Here is a 23,999-nt window from a genome sequence, read left to right as displayed (position 1 = left end):
TAGCATAGCTGGGAAGCTTTGTAGGACAAGGAAATCCTATCTAAGTGTGTGTGTGAAAAAGGACAACATGCCTGCCAACAATATCACAGAGCAGTGCAAGGTAACAAACATGAATACAGAAGAAAGAGCAGCCCAGAGGCTTTACCAAGGTACATACACAGTGAAAAAAAATATAACTTTCTCATAGCCACCATCATCTATGAAAAATCAAGGCACCAGAAATGGCATTATAATTCCACACAACCACCATTAGGGGTCACTCTTCATATTCAACTTTGCACATAAGATTTTTGTGCAACAATTGCATCCTGTAGTGTAACCAAATACTGCTAACCAAATTAGCAGTCATCAGTCATGTAAACTTTGTCCAACAGCGAAACTTTTATAGGGTCCATTTAGCTCCCAAACCATAGCGAAGATCTGTTATAGTCTGAAGATCATATAGTAAGAATAATATCATTCAGGACCCCCTCTAGGCCATTCTATACTCCTAATCTGCCCTGCAGCCACCACTGGGTTGATTGTCTCTATTTTTACACACCTGGTAATCAGGAACAGAATAAAAAAACAATTGCAATAACACTTTAGACAAATAGGAAATACAAGAAGGGTTACATTGTTATAAAATGTTGCATCTGTCAATAGATTCCTTATTGCAATACAGGTATGGGACCTGTTATCCAGAATGCACAGGACCTGGGGTATTCCGGATAATGGATCTTTCTGTAATTTGGATCTTTGTACCTTAAGTCTACTAGAAAATCATTTAAATATAACATAAACCCAATAGGCTGGTTTTGCTTCCAATAAGGGTTATTTAATCTAAGTTTGGATCAATTACAAGGTATTGTTTTATTATTACAGAGAAAAAGAAAATAATTTTTAAAAATTTGGATTATTTGATTATAATGGAGTCTATGGGAGACCACCTTTCCGTAATTCTGAGCTTTCTGGATAATGGGTTTCCGGATGCCATACCTGATGTGAGGTTGAAAGAATACTCTTTGGTCAGACAAAAATTAAATAGCCATCAGAGAAAGAACAGGAAGTCTAACATGTACTGGTTCTAACATCTACCAAATTAGTGAAAAGAGGAAGGCTTAATAGGTTTTTGACTTGATATACTGTATGTACATAAAAATACTGACATATCTTTGTGTCACCTCCAGTAATCTCCTCAATTCTTTTCACATTTCTGAATAACACCCCTGCTGCCTCACTGTCATTTGTAAAGGGTCAGTAAGCAGGGTTTTAATGCCTAAAGGAAAACTAAACCCTAAAAATTACTCAAAATGCCATATTTTATATTTATATATTTTATCAGCAGAAAAGAAGATGGGGAGCTACTGGGGCATCTTTGGAGACACAGATCTTCCCTGCTAAAGGGCGGTGGTTGCCTCGGGCATAGAATATTTCTAGCTACTTTTTTAGTTAAGCTTTACTTCTCCTTTAAAGGGCACCTGTCACCTTGGATCACACCTCTATGACTGTAATTGTTGTTTCACCCAGAGGTATTTTTAGGGCTATTTGCACATTCTACAGCAGGCAAATCAGCCATTTGCCTTCTGCTTTTGAAATAAATGGGTGTTAAGTGATTTGTACTGTCCTGGGAATAGAGATAGAGAGTATCTACATAGGACACTGTACATATTGATTATGGATTAAGAAGGGAAAGGACGCACAGCTCTCCAGTGAACACATAGGAGGGGTGCGCACGTGTGAGAAGGTGGACTGAGACTAGGACCACATGGCCTAAGGCCATCCATGTATGATATCCGGGCATGGGCAGAGCCCTCATTATAATTAGCACTGATAAAGACACAGCATGAATATGAGCCCCTTTTGGATAGGGCTATTGGCCAGTGATGCCAAACCCAGATTTATGGAAAGGCCACAAGGCCTGGGCCTAGGGCAGCAGAATTTTAGGGGCAGCATGTTGTCCAGTTGCATTGCAATGGGTTTGGAAGCACTGGGGACATGCAGGAGATTTTCTAGCTTTTTAAATCTCCTGTGCCAATCCCCATGCTCCAGACTCAATAAGATGCTCCTTTGTGCATGTATATGAAAGGGGATATTGGTAAGTGGTCCCAGCCTAGAGGAACCCTATGTATAAGTCTGGGCCTGAGCTGGGGGACAGATATGAGCCCAACAAGTTGATCCCTGTTCTTCCCCCATCAGTGCCTTAAAGGCGTGGTTCACCTTCAAACTAGTTTTTTTCAGATAGATCATCATAAATAACGACTTTTTCCAATTACTTTCTATTTTTTGCTGGTGCTTTTGCCAGTCGCGGTTCCATCGCTGGTCTTCTCAATAGCAAGTTTTACTCCTTTTTTTCTGATCACGCCTACTTCCAATGATGTCACTTCTGGTTTACAATGACAGCACTACCTATTTTTTGATGATCAGCGGGTCACGGATCGGGTTGCGGATAAGGTACTTGCGTGTCAGGTCGGGAAGCGGGTCCAAGCGGGTAAGTATGCGGGTTGCGGGTCAGGTTCGGGTTTAACAAATTGGTTCCGCGCAGGAATCTATCTCTGGGTTTCTTTACAGGCAGCTGTTAGAATTGATATAATAGTTGCTAATACTCCACAGATACTTCTGAACAATAAAACAGGATGACTGGGGAACTGGCAGCTATGCTCTCAATCTCAGCAAAGCACCCCCGCTCAGGGGCGATCCTGGCCCCTCCGCCGCCTGAGGCAGCAGCAGTTGCTGCTGCCCCCCCTCCCCCAGAAATTCGCTCTTAAAGTACCAGGAGCAGCATTTTTGCTGCCCCTGGTACCTAGTGGGGCGCTGCCGCATGAGGCGACAGCCTCAACTCGCCTCATTGGCGAAGCACCCCTGCCCCCGCTCCAAGTGTAGGATATATGCAAATCAACAAAAGAGCTGAGAGAAAGCAAACGAAGAGGCAGAACTTGCTGCTAAGTGCTCTTTATTGCACACAACATGTTTCGGGCCCCTTTTTTGGGGCCCGAAACATGTTGTGTGCAATAAAGAGCACTTAGCAGCAAGTTCTGCCTCTTCGTTTGCTTTCTCTCAGCTCTTTTGTTGATTTGCACTCCACAGATACTGCTGAGAAATGTATCAACTAAATGTTGCAAAATTGTAACAGTTCAGAGTCTGCACCTGAATTACTGAGCTGCCAGACTCAAACAACAGAGACACGAACATTCAACTTTAAACTTAGATCAATAGTGCATTTATCATATATCAATAGTGCATTTCATATATATTACATCAATAGTGCATTTATCATATATTATATCAATAGTGCATTTATTATATATTATATTAATAGTGCATTTCTCATATATTATATCACTAGCGCATTTATCATATATCAATAGTGCATTTCTCATATCTTATATCAATAGTGCATTTATCATATATCAATAGTGCATTTATCATATATTATATCAATAGTGCATTTATCATATATTATATCAATAGTGCATTTATTATATATTATATTAATAGTGCATTTCTCATATATTATATCACTAGCGCATTTATCATATATCAATAGTGCATTTCTCATATCTTATATCAATAGTGCATTTATTATATATTATATTACTAGTGCATTTATCATATATCAATAGTGCATTTCTCATATATTATATCACTAGTGCATTTATCATATATCAATAGTGCATTTCTCATATATTATATCAATAGTGCATTTATTATATATTATATTAATAGTGCATTTCTCATATATTATATCAATAGTGCATTTATTATATATTATATTAATAGTGCATTTCTCATATATTATATCAATAGTGCATTTATTATATATTATATTAATAGTGCATTTATCATATATTATATCACTAGTGCATTTATCATATATCAATAGTGCATGTCTCATATCTTATATCAATAGTGCATTTATTAAATATTATATAAATAGTGCATTTATCATATATCAATAGTGCATTTCTCATATATTATATCACTAGCGCATTTATCATATATCAATAGTACATTTCTCATATATTATATCACTAATGCATTTATCATATATCAATAGTGCATTTCTCATATATTATATCACTAGTGCATTTCTCATATATCAATAGTGCATTTCTCATATCTTATATCAATAGTGCAATTATTATATATTATATTAATAGTGCATTTCTCATATATCAATAGTGCATTGCTCATATATTATATCACTAGTGCATTTCTCATAAATCAATAGTGTATTTCTCATAGATTATATCAATAGTGCATTTATCATATATCAATAGTGCATTTATCATATATCAATAGTGCATTTATCATATATGATATCACTAGTGTATTTCTCACATGTAATATGTAATACATGTAATATATAGACAGAGGTGGCCCTGTAACAAGTGCAGCTTACACTAAATGGCACAGATTTCCCCCCAGGCCCATCACTGCTCCCTTCCCTCAGGCTCGAACCTCGTGTAATGTTTCAGTGACGTTTCCAGGGACAAAACAATCTCCTGAGACAAGTGGAAAGGAATTGCGCTATATATAAACACACACGGGGCTATAAGTATATAAATATATATAATGACGTGCGTGTGTGAAGCTGAGTAGAGCGAGTGTCTTTAGCTGGGACTCACAGACGTGCCGAGCTCAGTTTCACTACCTTCTCTGGGTACCAATGATTCACTACTGATAATGGGGATGCCGTGGCCGGCCCACTAATCTGCCATTCCATTTGTGATTGGCGGAGAGGTTTTCTTTCTCTCCAATCCCAGGCACCCGATTGGTTAAGAAGATGTCGCTCCTGAGATATCCCACGCTGGTTAGTCGGGGCTGCTGAAGCGAGGCGGGGATTGTCTGAAGCGCCGGCTCACTGTGACCCGGAGCGGGTGTGCGTGCCCGAAGTGTACCCGCCACCGGGAGGATGTTGAGCCGCTTGATGAGCGGAAGCAGCCGCAGTTTGGAGCAGCAGTGTGTGTGCACCGTGAGGCTGCTGGACGACTCGGAGTATACGTGCAACGTGCAGGTGACAAGAGGGACAACGGGGGGACAGAAGCGGGACGGGGGGCGCACGAAGGACAGTCAGGACACGGGTGGGCCTGGGGTTGTGGCATGTACTTGAGCTAATCATAATAAAGTATAGTAATAATAACCCCCTGTCACATTCCAGTCATATTCCTCCTACCGTGTTACTGTACGGGATTGTCATGTTACCGACCCCTGCCCTGTACTCCTTATTGAGCCTTCACCATGCAACTGCCAGCCCCCTGCAACTGTCACATTACTATACTTTATTATATTAATATACACCCTGTGTCCTCTTACTATACTTTATTATATTAATATACACCCTGTGACCTCTCACTATACTTTATTATATTAATATACACCCTGTGCCCTCTTACTATACTTTATTATATTAATATACACCCTGTGTCCTCTTACTATACTTTATTATATTAATATACACCCTGTGCCCTCTTACTATACTTTATTATATCAATATACACCCTGTGCCCTCTTACTATACTTTATTATATTAATATACACCCTGTGCCCTCTTACTATACTTTATTATATCAATATACACCCTGTGCCCTCTTACTATACTTTATTATATTAATATACACCCTGTGACCTCTCACTATACTTTATTATATTAATATACACCCTGTGCCCTCTTACTATACTTTATTATATTAATATACACCCTGTGACCTCTCACTATACTTTATTATATTAATATACACCCTGTGTCCTCTTACTATACTTTATTATATTAATATACACCCTGTGACCTCTCACTATACTTTATTATATTAATATACACCCTGCGCCCTCTTACTATACTTTATTATATTGATATACACCCTGAGCCCTCTTACTATACTTTATTATATCAATTTACACCCTGAGCCCTCTTACTATACTTTATTATATTAATATACACCCTGTGCCCTCTTACTATACTTTATTATATCAATATACACCCTGTGCCCTCTTACTATACTTTATTATATCAATATACACCCTGTGCCCTCTTACTATACTTTATTATATCAATATACACCCTGTGCCCTCTTACTATACTTTATTATATCATCAATATACACCCTGTGCCCTCTTACTATACTTTATTATATCAATATACACCCTGTGCCCTCTTACTATACTTTATTATATCAATATACACCCTGTGCCCTCTTACTATACTTTATTATATCAATATACACCCTGTGCCCTCTTACTATACTTTATTATATCAATATACACCCTGTGCCCTCTTACTATACTTTATTATATCAATATACACCCTGTGCCCTCTTACTATACTTTATTATATCAATATACACCCTGTGCCCTCTTACTATACTTTATTATATCAATATACACCCTGTGCCCTCTTACTATACTTTATTATATCAATATACACCCTGTGCCCTCTTACTATACTTTATTATATCAATATACACCCTGTGCCCTCTTACTATACTTTATTATATCAATATACACCCTGTGCCCTCTTACTATACTTTATTATATAAATAAACACCCTTTGCCCTCTTACTATACTTTATTATATTAATATACACCCTGTGCCCCCTTACTATACTTTATTATATTAATATACACCCTGTGTCCTCATACTATACTTTATTATATTAATATACACCCTGCGCCCTCTTACTATACTTCTACTACTGCTTCCAAACCCCTGCTCTATTACTAGCCATCATTTCATTGGCTCTGATCTCCTGTCAGCGTCATTATTCTTGCTGTACTTTATTCTACTGACCCCTGCCCTGTTCCATCCATCATTTCACTAAGTGTCACCTCACTATAACATATTGGTGTCATCTTACTATACTTCATTGTATTGGTACTGACCCCTGTGTTATCTTACTATACTTTAATATACTGGTACAGACACTACTGTATGTCATCTTACTATACTTCATTAAATTGGAACCTACCACTGCCCTGTTACTATCTGTTATTTCACTGGTACCAACCCGTGTCTTCTTACTATACTTTATTATGTTGGTATCAACCCCTGTAAATGTAACTTTACTACACTTTATTCTACTGGTACCAACCCCTGCCCTATTACTATCCATCATTTCAGTGGTACTGACCACCCGGCTGTGTTACTAACCATAATTGAACTGGTACCAACCCCCATGTCGCCTCATTATGCTTTATTAAATTGGTACAGACCCCTTTAAAGGAAAACTATACCCCCAAAATGAATACTTAAGCAACAGATAGTTTATATCAAATTGAATGACATATTAAAGAATCTTACCAAACTGGAATATATATTTACATAAATATTGCCCTTTGACATCTCTTGCCTTGAACCACCATTTCGTGACTCTATCTGTGCTGCCTCAGAGATCACCTGACCAGAAATACTACAACACTAACTGTAACAGGAAGAAGTGAGGAAGCAAAAGGCAGAACTCTGTCTGTTAATTGGCTCATGTGACCTTACATGTGGTTTGTATGTGTGCACAGTGAATCTTACGATCTCAGGGGGCGGCCCTTATTTTTTAAAATGGCAATTTTCTATTTATGATTACCCAATGGCACATACTACTAAAAAAGTATATTATTATGATAATGGTTCATTTACATGAAGCAGGGTTTTACACATGAGCTGTTTTACTCAGTATCTTTTAATAGAGACCTACATTGTTTGGGGGGTATAGTTTTCCTTTAAATGTCATCTTATTATACTCCAGTGTTGGACTGGCACATCAGGATACCAGGAAAACTCCCGATGGGCCCAGGTGTCAGTGGGCCCTCATGCTGCTAAATATTTGGCCTATTTCATGGCCATTCCCTATTTCTATGAGAACAAGGCTAAATAGATGGAATAATAGATTATAGTATGTAAATAAAACAGAATAGACAAATAAAGGTTGAGTGAGAAGAGTAAGAATAATAGCGCTGAGAATGGGCCCCTGGCCTAAGTTTTTTTGGTGGTCCCCCAGTGTCCCAGTCCAACACTGTTACACTCTATTCTACCGTGCTATGTTACTAGCCAAATTTCACTGGTACTCACCCCTGTAACTGTCATTTTACTATTCTTTATTCTTAAATACAGAATCCTCCACAAACAATTTATGTACAAAACCAAATCCAAACCCTAATTTGTCTATTCAGACTTGAACAATAGATAATCATGCTATGAACGATAGAAGGTAAGGGGGAGGTCCCTTTTCAAACTATGTATTAGAATAATACTTCTGTCTATTTTTATATATTTTTACTAATCCTTTTGTTTTTGTTACCATAATCTCTGCCTTCTGTGTTATACACCTTCCCATTGTCTCTAGCATTCTACTGTGTTTCATATTTTGCTTTTTTTGTTGTTGTACATTTCACTTTCTGCTTTATTCAGTATTCCCTTTGTCCCCATGTCCGAATCTATTTTATTTTCCCAAACTTAACACCTTGGGGCACATTTACTAAGCTCGAGTGAATGATAAGAATAAAAAAAACCGTCGAATTTAGAAGTATTTTTTGGCTACTTCGACCTTCGAATCGAACGATTCAAACTAAAAATCGTTAGACTATTCGATAATTGAAGTACTGTCTCTTTAAAAAAAACTTCGACCACCTACTTCGCCACCTAAAACCTACCGAGGTACAATGTTAGCCTATGGGGAAGATCCCCATAGGCTTTCTAGGCAATTTCTGATCGAAGGAAAATCGTTCGATTGATGTATTAAAATCCTTCGAATCGCTCGATTCGAAGGATTTAATCGAACAATTTTTCCTATGATCGTTCGAACAAACGAATTGCGGTAAAGTCGAAGGATTTTACTTTGACGCCCAAATATCGAGGGTTAATTAACCCTCGATATTCGACCAATAGTAAATGTGCCCCCTTGTGTTTTCCTGCTTCATCTTCCTTTGTTAGCTGTGTTTGCCATTGTTTTGCCCTTTCTTTAGAATCTTTTCCTTTTCTTCTCTCTTTCTTTTTTCCTCGTGCACTTCCTTGTTGAGATTTTCCAGTGGGCTATTTTCAGTTTGTGTCTATAATTTGTCCTTGCCCTTTTGTGACACTTTGTGACCTCTTTTCCACAATTGTTCCATTTTATTATTTTGTTCAAGGTGTCTGTAGCCAAAGTGCAACCTGGGGCTTCTAATTATTTCATAAGCACTGCTTATTAAATAATGATAATGAATATCACATTATTATAAATAACTTTAATTGCAAACTGATACAATGCGCCGTATCTTATACTATCACATGATATAAACTAACCTCCATCACTGTGTCACATTATTATACGTTATCTCTGAAATGCCACACTCTGTCATCCCCTCTTATATTTATATACAATACTGTTATAGTTTCCATTTCTGCATTATTACAGTTCCATATTAAAGCTTGACCAATTATCTTAAATTTTTTCATTTTTACACCATTTATTGTGATCCCGCCAATTTATTATTTATAATGCATTTTAGATGCAGATTTTACATTTACCCGTATTGACAAACATAAAATAGGGGTTCTACTGTATTTATTTCATATTATGTTACAAGCGCCATTCCTATCACAGCTTGTTACAGTTATTCTAGTAGGTTGGTTTGCAGTTCACCCTACCCTACATGTTTGTATGTATGTATGTATATACAAAATCCTGGTTCATTCTCAGGCTCTGCTATATTATTGAGTGACCAAATCATAACGAATATGCTAAATTAAGCAAGCGTTCATGCAGAAAGTGCCACTGCTGCAATTCTGCACCTGCAAGCTGGCCTGTGGAAATCAATTGCCTTTGTCTGCTTAGAGCTGGCAAATTCAAACTGCAGGAATTTATTGTGTATTTAAATCAGGTGTACACTTTAACTGTTGGGGAATTTGTGCTAGCCACGGATAAAGGAATACTTTTTTGAAGTGTCAGTGTTAAGTGTAGAACAGTGCTGCAATGGCCAGGAAAGAGATCTGCGGTTTGGTAAATAAGCAAAGCCACTTGATGAGCATTTTTTTCTCCTAGTATTTTATCCTGCATGGGAGGGGGATAGATAAGCCTTTGTAGTAGCTTAGACCTCTGTAACTAGGCCTTTTATATCTGCACTCTCCTACTGACAGTGCTGTTTCTGCCTTGTGGCAAGGGGCAGACCAATTAAGAAGGATCAATATCAGTTTTTAAATTCACAATATATGCATATTAGTTTTAAGTGCAGAATTGTGTGACCATGCCCCTCACCTGGCCTAAATGCAGGAGTCAGCGGGGGTGTTAGGTCAGGCAGCAGCAGGACCATGAGTCTTAATAAATGATGAAAGACATATATATATATATATATATATATATATATATATATATATATATATATATATATATATATACACACATACATATAATTACTGTCACAAGACATTATACCTTTATACCATGTCACTACTTTTGTTTCACTTGTGTTGGCCCCTTTTGCTGTGTATTGTGTTACATGAACTTGAATATCTTTTGTGTATCTGGCCGAAGTTGTAGGAGCACTAACCCCTCTTAGGATCATAGATGGATGAGAAATGAAAATTCTCATGATCACACAATGCAATAGACTGAGGACTATAGAGGACACCAAAGTCAAAACAGAGTACTAGAAGTCAGAACCGGAGCAGAAAACAACGAGTCAGAATATAATGTTCCCAGGAGGAATGAGGGGAACTGTAATTTATCAGAGAAGGTTCAGTGAAGAGACAGTGTCAAAAGATCACGTGGAAAGTAGCAGCGTCATACATTTCTTTGTCGTTTTTTCCTTGAAACATTTCCCTGGCAACTTCTAGTTTGCAGGGACCTTACAGTGAAGCATATCTTCCATTAAACATGAAAAAATAGCACAACAAGTCAGAGGTTTCGGTTCTTAAGAACAGATAGTTGCGACGTTCTTCTGAAAGGGACACAAAGATCTTATGCAGAGTGTTGGTCACAGGGCAGCCCTACACTTATCATCTACATTTATTGGCTTCTCCTTAGCCTTGCTAGGCTACTGAGTGTTCAAGGGTTGCCCTCGTGCCACCCCTTAGGAATACCAAACTGTCAAATGCAGGCAGATCTCTTTTCACAGAAAGCAACGAGTCTTTGTGCTCCATTCTATCAGAACAATGCGCTGCTCCTTTGGTGCAACCTGTGGGCCAGGGTGCAAAATGAAATGCTACGTTGCACTATGCCACACTTTTGCTAAATTATCTTTTTATAATAAAAGTCTGGAGACAACTGAACAGTTCCAAAGCCAGGCAGGTTGCATTAGATGCTCAAAGAACTGACAGCAGAACACTTGAAATAGGTTTAATGGCACTTAAGAGGTTAATTCAGTGGTTTTGCTGAAGGCACTAAGAAACAATTCATCCTGTCTGGCTTTGGAATCGTTCAGGTGACTCCAAGCACTTAAAGGGATCCTGTCATCGGAAAACGTGTTTTTTTCAAAACGCATCAGTTAATCGTGCTACTCCAGCAGAATTCTGCACTGAAATCCATTTCTCAAAAAAACAAACAGATTTTTTTTATATTCAATTTCAAAATCTGACATGGGGCTAGACATTTTGTCAATTTCCCAGCGGCCCCTGGTCTGCACAAGTCACATGAGGAGGGTGATATCACTCCAACTTGCAGTACAGCAGTAAAGAGTGATTGAAGTTTATCAGAGCACAAGTCACATGACTTGGTGCAGCTGGGAAATTGACAATATGTCTAGCCCCATGTCAGATTTCAAAATTGAATATAAAAATCTGTTTGCTCTTTTGAGAAATGGATTCAGTGCAGAATTCTGCTGGAGCAGCACTATTAACTGATTCATTTTGAAAAAAAATTTTTCTCCCATGACAGTATCCCTTTAAATATTGTGGTACATCCCTTATTGTAAAGGCAATGGAACACAGTCTAAAGGCAATGGAACACAGGTTTTGTTCCTTAAGTTTTAGTAGTTTGTTTGCAAAGTTGCTCCTCCCCACTGTTGTCTGCAAGTGCAAGAGCAAATGTTTAGTCTTGCTGACAAAACAGTGATATCTATAGTCTCCATATGCATAGTGATGGGCGAATTTATTCGCCAGGCGCGAATTCGTGGCGAATTTGCGCGATTTGCGTCCAGCGAATAAACTCGCAAAACGCCCGCGAAAATTTGCGGAAAAAAATCGCACGAAATTCGCGGAAAAAATTCGCACGAAATTCGCGTATTTTTTGGCGAAACGGCGCAAATTCGCCCATCACTACATATGCAGAGTGGAGACTATTCTTCTTCTATAGTCACTTCTTCTGCAAGAATTATTTATGTAAAGAAGCTGTTTCCAACATAACAGACGTTGCCTAATGTACAAGGCTGCTTCGATATTCACCATGTATAGCTGCCCCTGAGCTACCCACTTCTTATTTCAACTTGTCTAATAACCGAGAAATTAAATCCACCGAATCTTCACACATGAAAGGGATTTTGTACATAGGAATTGGGAGATTTTACAGCAGTCCTGTGCCTTGATACCTATAATTTGCCTACGGGTTGTGTTTTATGGTATACTAAAGAAGTATTGTACACGTCAATTAACCATTAGAAGCATGGGCCTTTGTAGTTCCTGGCTAACTATTGACCCAATCCATGCAGTTGGTGATCAGAAATCATTGTGAGCCATAGTCCTTAGAATGAATGATAAAATAACAAACCAAAACTAATTTCAAATGACATTGGAGTGTTAGGAGTACACAGCAGCTTTCTGTGACTTTCTCCTCTGTCCTTGCGCAGCTAGGTGAGCTCAAGTAATGCAAGTTGTTGCCTAAGGGTACATTTGACACTCAAGTTATTCCACAGCTTGTGATGTCCCTGCATTTGCAATGTTTTGCCATTGCTGGAGGGATCAGAATGCTTCCATTAACCTGTAAGGACCAGTGGGGCCACAATGTAATCTCAGGGCCACTGGACGTGGTATTTGGAATAGGAAACAAGAAGGAAGCTGGCTGGGAAACAGGGAGGGGAGAGATGCTTTGTAAACAGTAACACCTTATTGTGAAAACACACAGAGCTACTAGTAGCAGCTACATGTCACAGCTACAAAATAACAATAATGAAAATTGGCTTTGCTCTGATACTAAGTGGGTTATTTATCAAGGTCCGAATTTATCCCAATATCGGCTGCTACAAACTCCGATCTAACCCGCTAGGGTTTTTAACGCTTATGTATTATAAATTTTTCTGAAAATTTGCTTTGTGGGAAAAGCTCAGATTTCCACGATTTTTTCATGAAGTTCCCCCCTGAAATCTCTGAATTTTTCAAAGTTTTCACCCGAAAGCTCCGAAAACATTGTGATATTGCCCGAAACCCCCGACACAACCAAAAATCAATGGGACTGTTCCCATTGACTTTTATGCAACCTCGACAGGTTTGAGATGCCTTGGTTTTATATTCGGGCCCTCAGGGTTTAATAAATTCCAAAAACTTCGTGATTTTTTTTTAAAAGTCAGATTTTATCAAAAAAAAACAAGAATTTTATGAAATTTCGGGGGAATTTCAGTATTCAGAGCTTAGTAAATAACCCCCTAAGTGTGTTTTAGTCAGTGGTGTAACTAGAGTGAGCCGAGCCCCTTGCAAAAAAAATCTTCAGAGGGGCCCAGTGCATTCCGATCCCCATCCTCCCGCCCACTTCCCACCCCCGCCAACTTCCCACAGGACTCTGCCCACGGCCTTCCCAGACTCCGCCCACTATCCACCCTGCGCCGACGAGCTCTGCTTCCACGCCGCAGGTAAGAAAGGGGCTGGGGAAGGGAGCAGGTTCTTGTTGGCTATAGAAGAAGCAGGTCTGCTTCCTCTATAGCTTTGCCACTGGTTTTAGTAGGGGCAATTCTCAGTATTGGCTATGGCAGGGTATTTTTAGGCATTTTGTAGCTGCCATACCTCCCAACATTTTGGAAATAGGGAGAAAAAGATTTGGCACGTGAAGCGCAGTGGAATTTTTCAGACCACTCCCATTTTTGTGGCCACATCCACTAATTACCATGTTCATTTTACAAAGTTTGGCAAGTCATAAAAGTTTGAGCACATTTCTGTGGTTTTTATGTGTTATTGCAGTTTTGCAATGAAGGTGAATTGCCCTTTAAACGGCAAGTTACAGTTTCCCCAAGAGACCTTCTTATCAATTGCTTCTTTGCTTATCTTAAAATGTTACAAAAGTATCTCTGTGCACCCGGTGGCTGTTCTAAAAGCCAATTAAGTTAGAAACTTTGTATCTTTTTCTGGCGGTTCAGAGATCAAAGAGAAAGTGGGACATTTCAGTAACAAACCCAGGACTGTAGGTTGAGCTGTCAAAAATCGGGACTGTCGCACGAAAAACGTGACAGTTGGGAGGTATGTAACTGCTACTAGTAGCTTTGTGTCTTCACCCATAGTGAAGCACAGACAGGGTCAACAAAGCAAGGCAGAAAGTTGGCATTGGTCCACACAGGATAAACAGGCAGACAAGGAGTTAACAAACTGAAGTCCAGGCAGTGGTCAGGGCAGGCAAGGATCAAGCAGGGTCAGAAACAGGCAAAAGTCTTTAAAAGAGATCACATGCAAAATTGGCATAAGTGAACTTTAAAGGCAGGATTTTGTGCCAGTGACATCATCAAGTGTATGACTCAGTGACATCATCGGAGGACGCCAATTTAGCACAGCCAAAACAAAGCACCATGGACATAAACAACATAGGGAAGATCATGCAACTCACATTGGGGCCTGAAATGCCCAGTTTTAGTAATCCCTATAGTAACCTTTTGCAATAACTGTATGTTGGATGAGTAAATATGTAAATACATGCGTTTATGATCGAGCAACCTGTGTTTGTAATATTTAACTTCAGATTTCATAGAGGCATTGTGTGACCTTTATTGAGTGAATCCAGATGAAAGCTGTCACTGTATAAGTGTAATACCCAGTGACTTACACTTCTATCTTTGCACACTGCTGTCACTGTATGTTACACTAATGCTCCTGCCTGGGCCGCTCTCCTTCCCTCAATGAAGGTCATTGTGATGATTTTCTGCTCTTAAGGGACGCTCTGTCTGGGGATTAATTATTAAAATGCTGCCGGATCAGAGAAAATTGCTATGTAATTTTCTGGAAAGAGACGCTTCTCACACGAGTGGTCTCACTGTTTAGTATAAAAGAAGATGTTAAAGTGGGGCACACGGTGACACTGATAGAGATTTTGAATGTAAGGCAAATCAGATTAGCTTGTCAGGATGGCAGTTTTTATTTGTACTGTCATCTGATATACAGGGAAGGATGTGTTTTATATATATATAAAACAATATCATATATTTATATATATATAAAACAATATCATATATTTATATATATAAAACAATATCATATATTTATATATATAAAACAATATCATATATTTATCTATATAAAACAACATCAGTGGCAAAATTATAAGTCAAAGTGAGCTGATATACAATACAGGTATGGGATCAGTTATCAGGAAAGTGATTTCCTTTTCTGTAATAATAAAACAGTACATTGTATTTGATCCCAGCCCAATATGTTTTAATGTTTGCATGATTTCCTAGTAGACTTAAAGGAGAAGTAAACCCTGGCTTCTAAAATCCCCTTCTCCCCTACCCTACATAGACCCCCCTCCCTGATCCCCCCAGCCTAGGTGGTACCTTTGGTAAATGCCCCTAACTTTTTACTTACCTCTCAGTGCAGATTCTGTCCAACGGAGCTCACGGGCGCCATATCCAGGGGCTTGGGTAATCTTTTGGTCTTCTTCTGCCGATTCCGTGACTTTCGGTGCATGTGTAGTTGTCGCCAGCGTTCGGTGCCCTGGACGCAACTTCACATTTTAGTGAATTAGCCTAGTGGTAACGAATTTTCACCTGTCGAAGTGGCACGAAGTGTGGTGTAGAGTTTGCTGGCGACAATTCACCCTTTAGTAGTCTGCCCCATAGACTCAATTTTAATCAAATAATTCTAATTCAGTAAATAAAAAAATCCTTTTTCGCTATACAGGTATGGGACCTGTTATCTCTAATGCTTGGGACATGGGGGTTTCCGGATAACGGATCTTTACGTAATTTGGAAAATCATTTAAACATGAAATTAACCTAATAGGTTGGTTTTGCCTCCAATAAAGATGAATTATACCATAGCTTGGATCAAGTACAAGCTACTGTTTTATTTTTACAGAGAAAAAGGAAATCATGTTTAAAAATTTGAATTATCTGGATAAAATGGATTGTAGGGGAGAGTGAGACAGCCTTTCTGTAATTCAGAGCTTTCTGGGCAGCTCAACCCACAGAATTTTTACTGAAATGTCTCTTTAATGTCCTGCACAGAAAAAGATACAACGTTTCTAACTTAATTGGCTTTTGGAGAGCCCAGAATACATGGCAGGTGCATTTATAGATACTTCTGTAACAATTTAAGATAAGCAAAGAAACAATTGTAACAATTTAAGATAAGCAGGTCTCTTGGGGAAACTGTGACTTGCAGGGCAATTCACCTTCATTAGCAAAACTGTAATAACACATAAAACCCACAGAAATGTGTTCAAACTTTCATAACCTGCCAAATTTTGTAAACTGAACATGTTAATTAGGGGGTGTGGTCACAAAATTGGGCATGGTCAAAAAAAATGTTTTCTATTTCCAAAATATTGGGAGGTATATATAATTAATCCTTATTGGAAGCAAAACAATCCTATAGGGTTTTTTTAATGCTTAAATTATTTTTCTTAGCAGATTTATGGCACGGAGATCCAAATTACAGAAAGATCCCATATTCGGAAAAGCCTAGGCCTCAATGCATTCTAGATAAGAGTTCCCATACATGTGCTTTTGCTTTTATTGTTTCTATAAACTGTATGTCTCTATATATACCCCTTAAAAAGAAAAGCTGATTTTTGTATTTTTGTACTGAGCAGTAATGCATTTCACTAGTACTGTCAGTAACCTGATGAGTTCAATTCTGTAATGTGGGCTTTGCAGTGGGTTCCTAAACCCAAAGAAGAGGTTACTGTTCGAAAATTCTATAGGAGCCGGACTGAATTGACCAATTTCATATGCACAGCCCAGGTAGAGAGAATGAACAGCTGCTATTCAGTCCAGCCCACAAGAGATGCCATGGGATTATGTGGAATTGAGATCTATTTATATAAAGTCACATCTTTTATTATTTGTGGATCTCGTTCATAAGTTTCTTTTTTTTTTTTGGAAATGGACGATGGTTTGGTACTTTGGCTTTGCGAGAATGATGTAAATTGCCAGTATAACGTTTCTTTTTTGCAGTTATTTTGCTGCACCTTCAATATAACCCAGATTACACAATGTTTATCGGAAATTCTATTGATTGTTTATGTCTAAACCCTATTAGTGTGTCATGTTTACATATGTCAGCATGTCAGTGCCTGGGGTATTGATGAAATCCTCTATCTTTGGTCTCCATTACTATGGGCAGAGTGATTCAAGTGAGTCTTGGGAGCTTCCATTCAAACAAGTTCATGATGTTCCAGAACTATGGAATTAGCAAAGAATGAACTTAAAAGATTGCCTTTTTTGGTCAGAGTTAAATGATTTTTGAGGTTGGAAAACTGCCCATCAAGCCGACCCACATATTTCCTACCCAGTTATTAGTAAAGCCAGAGGAAAGCAAACAGTTTACCGAAACCCTCATAATTTGTCTCAAAAGGATTATAACAAATCTCTTTCATGACTCCGGAACGTCATCTGGACTAATCCTAGCTCAGCTCAGCTGTACTCGAATACTGTATGTACTGATTCAACAGAAACACACCCTTTATACTGTCAGCTGTATGAAGCACTTTCTCATGCGACTCTATTATACCACTTTAAGGGGCCGATTCATCAAGGGTCGAATATCGAGGGTTAATTAACCCTCGATATTCGACTAGGAATTGAAATCCTTTGACTTCGAATATCGAAGTTGAAGGATTTAGCGCAAATTCTGCGATCGAAGGATTATTCCTTCGATCGAACGATTAAATCCTTCGAATCGAACGATTAAATCCTTCGAATCGATCGATTCGAAGGATTTGAATCCAACGATCGAAGGAATATCCTTCGATCAAAAAAACTTAGGCAAGCCTATGGGGGACCTTCCCCATAGGCTAACATTGACTTCGGTAGCTTTTATCTGCCGAACTAGGGGGTCGAAGTTTTTTTTAAAGAGACAGTACTTCGACTATCGAATGGTCGAATAGTTGAACGATTTTTACTTCAAATCCTTCGATTCGAAGTCGTAGTCGTACTAGCCCATTCGATGGTCGAAGTAGCCCAAAAAACACTTTGAAATTCGACGTTTTTTAATCCTTCACTCGAATTTAGTGAATCGGCCGTGTTTGCAACAGTTTGTAACCCTATCGTGGCCCAGAATACAATTTCTAATTTAGGAGAACATTGGTTATATTGGATTGCTTTTCCCAGATGGGCCCTCATAATGATGGAGGAGGGAGAGAGAGGTGTTGTTTGACTATATCTCTCAGTTGCACAATTTAGGTTGGGTGCTGGAGCTTCTTAGGGTAGAACTACATGAACGTTTTCGGCATGGTCCGATGCGCTGCGACAAAACGCCGGCGTCAAATCGGATGCAACGGAAATAAGGTAAGAGTTAGAAATGTCGGATAAAGTTGCAGCGTTGATCTGATGCAACATGACTGTCGGATGCAGACGCAGCATCTGCAATCAACAGTCGTGTTGCGTCAGATCAACGCTGCAACACCATCCGACAATACATTCACTTAACTTATTTCCGTTGCATCCGATTTGACGCCGGCGTTTTGTCGCATCGTGTCGGATCACGCCGAAAACGTTTGTGTAGTTCTACCCTAAAACATGAGCAAAATGTTTATTTGCTAATTCCATAGGGTTAAAGGGGAACTATCGCAAAATTGAAAATTTAATATAAGCTTCACCATACAGAAATAAGAAACTTTCTAAATACAATCAATTAAACAAAATAACTACCTTTTGCACAAATTCTGCATGTAGAGGGACATGATATCTGGTGATTTTAATAGAGTGAGCTCTAATACATCTTCTAAGCCTTAGAAGATGTATTAGAGTTCACTCTATTAAAATCACCAGAAATCATGTCCCTCTACATGCAGAATTTGTGCAAAAGGCAGTTATTTTGTTAGATATTGTTTGTACTGGAATCAGTTATTTGAGTGAACTCTAATACACCTGCCAGGAAAGGAAGCCCCCCCCATAACATATATTGGATTATTCATCTGACACCCAACTGCTGCATGAAGACAGAATGAAGAGAAACAGATGCTGAGTGAGGAATAGTGAAGATAAACTTGATTATTTCAGAAGCAATGCAGAATATTTAATTGATTGTATTTAGAAAGTATCTTACTTCAGTGTGAGGAAGCTCCTTGGGCCAGTGGGAATTCTAACCCACCCAAGTACGGGGACACAGGAATAGAGGGACATATTAATTAAGGGATTTCCTAGCACTATGGGTGCCTACAAGTAAATAAGATGACTCCCTTATTCTTACAATAAGAGCTGCACTTATACCATCTGTAAAGATCTATTAATGAACATTTTCTAGGAGCATAATTGCAAGGGCCTGTAGAAGACCTGTGGAGTCAGAGTCATGGAGTTGGAAGCAATTTTGGGTATCTGGAGTTGGAGTTGTCAAAAATATACCAACTTCGACTTAGATTTTTTTTTTTAATGTTTTTTCTTTTCGCCATGTATTTTAATTAATTGGGAAGTTATAAAATCGTTAGTGCTTAGATACAGTAGGAAGTGATTATGTCTTGTTTTTCAGCAGTCAGGACAACAGCCTGTTATACAGTGGCTTGTTCATTTGGAATGTGAGTCCCCAGAGCACTGACTGCTCTGCTACAGTGCGTTTGATATATGAGACAACATTTGTGGTTAACTATGACTTATGCATACACTTCGATTGCTTTTTTGGCTTTAAGTGTGCGGTTTCATTAGGCGTAATAAAGTGATCTGCTGAAATAGAGAGATAGCAAAGCTTCTTCAACAAAGATCTCAAATTACCACCAATGTTTTCTTTTGCCACCTTGTGGTCAGTCTGGAGAAACACTCGCAGGAGAATATGGGCTGCAAACACACCGGAGAAAAGCAGGGCTGAAAGCGAAAATCATTTTTTTTTTTTCGGTGTTAGATTAGACGTTTACATACAGAAGGACTTTTTCCTGCATTTTGCTATTCAGGACATGGTTACATTTTAGAAAGCTGATTTTTACATATCCTATTGGCTTGTTTGTGCTTTCAGTGCTGTGTTTTGGTATATTTTCCCTTGCACGTGGGTGTTTATCAGTAGCAGCTTGTAATGTAATACTGGTTATGCTGGATTTAGCTGCCCCTGTAACACTGAGACCTAGAAATTAGCAGGAAAACATCAGAGTAGAGTCCTGTGTGGAACCAATTTCTGAGACCCCGAACCGCAACCCGCATATTTAGCCACTTTGATCCACTACCTGACCCGGCCTTTTCTGCAACCCGACCCGCCGACCACTATGAAACAGGAAGTGGTGGTGCTGCAAAGCGAAAGTGAAATCATCAAAAATGGGCAGGGACAGAAACAAGTTTCGTAAAACTTTAAAAGAAGTAAAATATAGACAATATTACATAAGATAAGATATTTAGATGAGACCCGCAGACCAGACTAGCGGGTATACCCACACCAGAAAATCCTCCCCTCATTCCGCAGGGTGCCCGCTTTTTTTTGCGGTTGACCCGCTGCAGGACTCTAAATCAGAGCACACTTCCTGCATCAGCAAATTAAAGGAAATGTAAACTCAAAATGAATGTAAAATTGCAGAGAGTTTTCTTCTGATTGCTTTTTCAATATACATAGTTTTTTCCCCCTAGTTTTGACAATATTAAAGTTTTTTCACAGTACCACACGTTGTTCATTTCAGGCATTGGACTAGGGTTGCCACCTTTTCTGGGGCTGGAAACGGGCAGTGTGGATGATGTCGAAGGCAGGGGCGGGACCTGTGAGATCTGAGGAAGGGTGGTGGTGGCGGGGGCGTGACTGTTGGGGGAGGTGTGGCTGATGACATGACAATCAGCGATAGGCTGATCAGAATGTCATTATTTTCAATGAAGTTTTCACTCGGACAGCCCTTCCAAATACTGGGCTGTGAAATCCAGATAGGTGGCAACCCTACATTGGAGCTGTTCGTACAAATTCATTATATTAGCAGTGTAAAAACTACCAATATGGTGAAAACTCGAACGAAAAATGATTGTAAATTCTTAAAGTGCAGAGAAGATCTTGCCATTCTGTTTTGCCCCTGTCCACACAAGCAGAGGATGCTTACACATTCATGATATTAGTAGTGAAAAACTGCTAATATAATGAAATCTGAAAAAAAGAATTAAATTGCAAAAGTGCTCAAAAGAGCAATGTCACATTAAGCTTTATGGGTGCGTATGTCTCTCCCCAATACATACATTGTTATATTGTTTTTATGTAAGAGTGACAGTTGTCAATGAGTGTGAGATTAGGCAGTTAAGCTGAAGCAGTGCAACCAGAAGCCCTGGACTGTAACCTGGTGCAAAGAAATGTTGCATTTTAGATGACAAATCCATTCACCCAAGCCTGGGACCATCAACAATTCCCTTTCACTATAGGATAAGATAATGCAAATGAATTTCATGCAGTATGCTAATTGTTCTGTCACTAAATGAAGCTGGGGTGGTATGAAATGTCAGGAACATAATACTGTATGACAGCTCAAGGAGGGCCATGACTGGTGGAAAACGCAGGGTGTTCATGCTGAACTACTTTCTTCTAGAAAGATGCTAAAGGTCAGCAACTGTTTGATTTCCTGTGCCACCATCTGAATTTGCTGGAGAAAGATTACTTCGGAATTCGCTACGTGGATCCAGAGAAGCAACGGGTGAGTTTGTTCTGTTTTTTGATTGGGCTGCTGCTGTGGTATGGCAGAGCATTGCTAAATATTTGCCTCTTTTTCCTATTCATTGCAATATGGTGTGTGATATACGCATGAAGAGATATAACATCCCAAGTATAGCCTAATGGCAGTTAATATAACTTATTGAGTGCCTTCAATCTTTGTGCTGGCAGTTAGAGTATCATTAGAGTATCAACTAAATTATTCTGCATCCCTTTCCTCTAACCTCTTCTTTTGTCATATCTTTATTTCTCTTTTTTGCTTCTGTACTAGTCTTCTCTTTTTTATGTGTCATGAGTCATGTTTGACATTTCATTTCTGTTTTCCTTCTCTCTTCCCTTTACAGAAATCCTCTGCTATTCTTCCCTCCACCCCTTCCCCTTTCTCATTTGCGTCTCTCTTTATTTGTCCCACTTACCTTTTCCTTCTTTCTTTGTTTAACCCTATCTCTTCTGTCCTCTAAATCGTCTTCTTTTCTCAACCTAACCTCTTATCTTGCCCTGTCTGTTGCTTTACATTCACCAGACAATGCTATAATTAGTGGGGATGCAACGAATTCAGGATTCAGTCAGGATTCGGCCAAGATTCGGCCTTTTTCAGCAGGATTCGGCTGAATCCGTGTGCCTGGCCAAACTGAATCCAAATCCTAATTTGCATATGCAAATTGTGGGGAGAGCTGGATTTTACATGACTTTTTGTTACAAAACAAGGAAGTAAACCAAATTTTTTCCACTTTTTCCTTCCCCGCCCCTAATTTGCATATGCAGATTCGGGCATTTGGCCGAATCCAAAATAGTGGATTCGGTGCATCCCTAACAATGAGTCACCAAAACAACCTGTTCTCTGACACTTACTAAGGCCTGGTACACTTATTCTAAGAGTGGTTTCAGTAAAAAAAAAATGCAGATTTTCAGTAAAATCATGTCAGAGTTTTGCACTTTCAAAACTGTGAGGTCAACCTAAAAACAACATAAAGAGATGTGCAATGAGGAATCTCTTAGGAAGGCGAGTGCCTTATACAGAAGAATTCCACTGGAAAAACATACCATATACAGAATCACTTGCTAATCATTAAAACAAATGCCATATTTATTTATAATGCACCACAAGGATAAGCAGCATGTCACAAAAAGAGGAGCAGAATGTAATATAATGTGGTGTACACTAGGTGTCACTATAACACGATAATGCTATATACTTAAAAGAGTGTAACTTGTGGGTGTGGGAGGTTCTGCAGCTATCTTAAAAGTGTGATTGACTGATAGAAATACAGATCCCTTACAACAAGAATATTTCCTGTGTCTTTATGAATAGTTTAAAACCTAAATAGATACAGTTAACTACATTTACATACATTCTCTGAATTCATGTCACAGCTGCAAGGAGCTCCCTAGTCTTAAACAGATTTTATAGTGAAGAGAAAGAGCCTATATGAGAGTCACATGATGAGGAGATGGATCACAGTCAGACATCAGAATGTGATGCCGGAGACAATGACTCATTTGTCAGCTGTGGCCTTGCCAAGTTCATTAATTGCATAAGATTAAATGAACTATAGGGACCTTAATGGATACCGACATCATCAACATCACTGTCATTGCCAACATCATCCCTAGGAACCTGTTTATTCTTCCCAGGAGATTGGGTAGCACCGTGTGCAAAATATTGGGTTCTAGGGCACAATACTGTGAATCCCTTTGAGAAAGGACTTAGAGAGTTATTTATTAAAGTCCAAATGTTTTTTTTTTCCGAGATTTATTATATCCCAAGGATGCAAAAGTCAGAATGAAAAAATTCTCCATATTCAACCTGTCGATGTCCTGTAGAAGTCAATAGCAGAGGTCCTATTTGCAATTTGAGGATATTATTGTCTGTGTTGGGTTTCGTACCATAATCTGAACAATTCAGACTTTTCAGGTGTGAAATCCGAAAAAAGTCACGGTTTTTGTTGATCCAATTTTTTCATGTTTTTTGATAACAAGGGTAAATCTAGTTTGATCAGATTTTTTTATTAATCAGAAACATTCGGATTTCAGTAAATAACCCCCTTAGTGTCTGAAATGTTGGTGTATTCTCCCACACACCAACTTATCTGCCTTGCAAGCCTGAGTT

General features: G+C 38.8%; 1 protein-coding gene across 1 annotated transcript in view; it reads left to right on the top strand.

Annotated features, from left to right (window-relative positions):
* Positions 1 to 4,737: 4,737 nt before the first annotated feature.
* The window catches only part of frmd5.S (FERM domain containing 5 S homeolog), a 36,285-nt gene continuing 17,023 nt past the window's right edge, over positions 4,738 to 23,999 (top strand). The window contains exons 1-2 of the mRNA XM_018254548.2: positions 4,738 to 4,996; positions 21,768 to 21,872. Coding sequence (XP_018110037.1) covers positions 4,895 to 4,996; positions 21,768 to 21,872 — 207 coding nt within the window. The 5' untranslated portion in view covers positions 4,738 to 4,894. The remainder of the gene's footprint in view (positions 4,997 to 21,767; positions 21,873 to 23,999) is intronic.

This window comes from Xenopus laevis, chromosome 3S (genome assembly GCF_017654675.1).
Source record: "Xenopus laevis strain J_2021 chromosome 3S, Xenopus_laevis_v10.1, whole genome shotgun sequence".
NCBI lineage: Eukaryota > Metazoa > Chordata > Amphibia > Anura > Pipidae > Xenopus > Xenopus laevis.
Note: the sequence above shows the minus strand (reverse complement) of the source record. Positions and strands in the feature narration are given on the sequence as shown.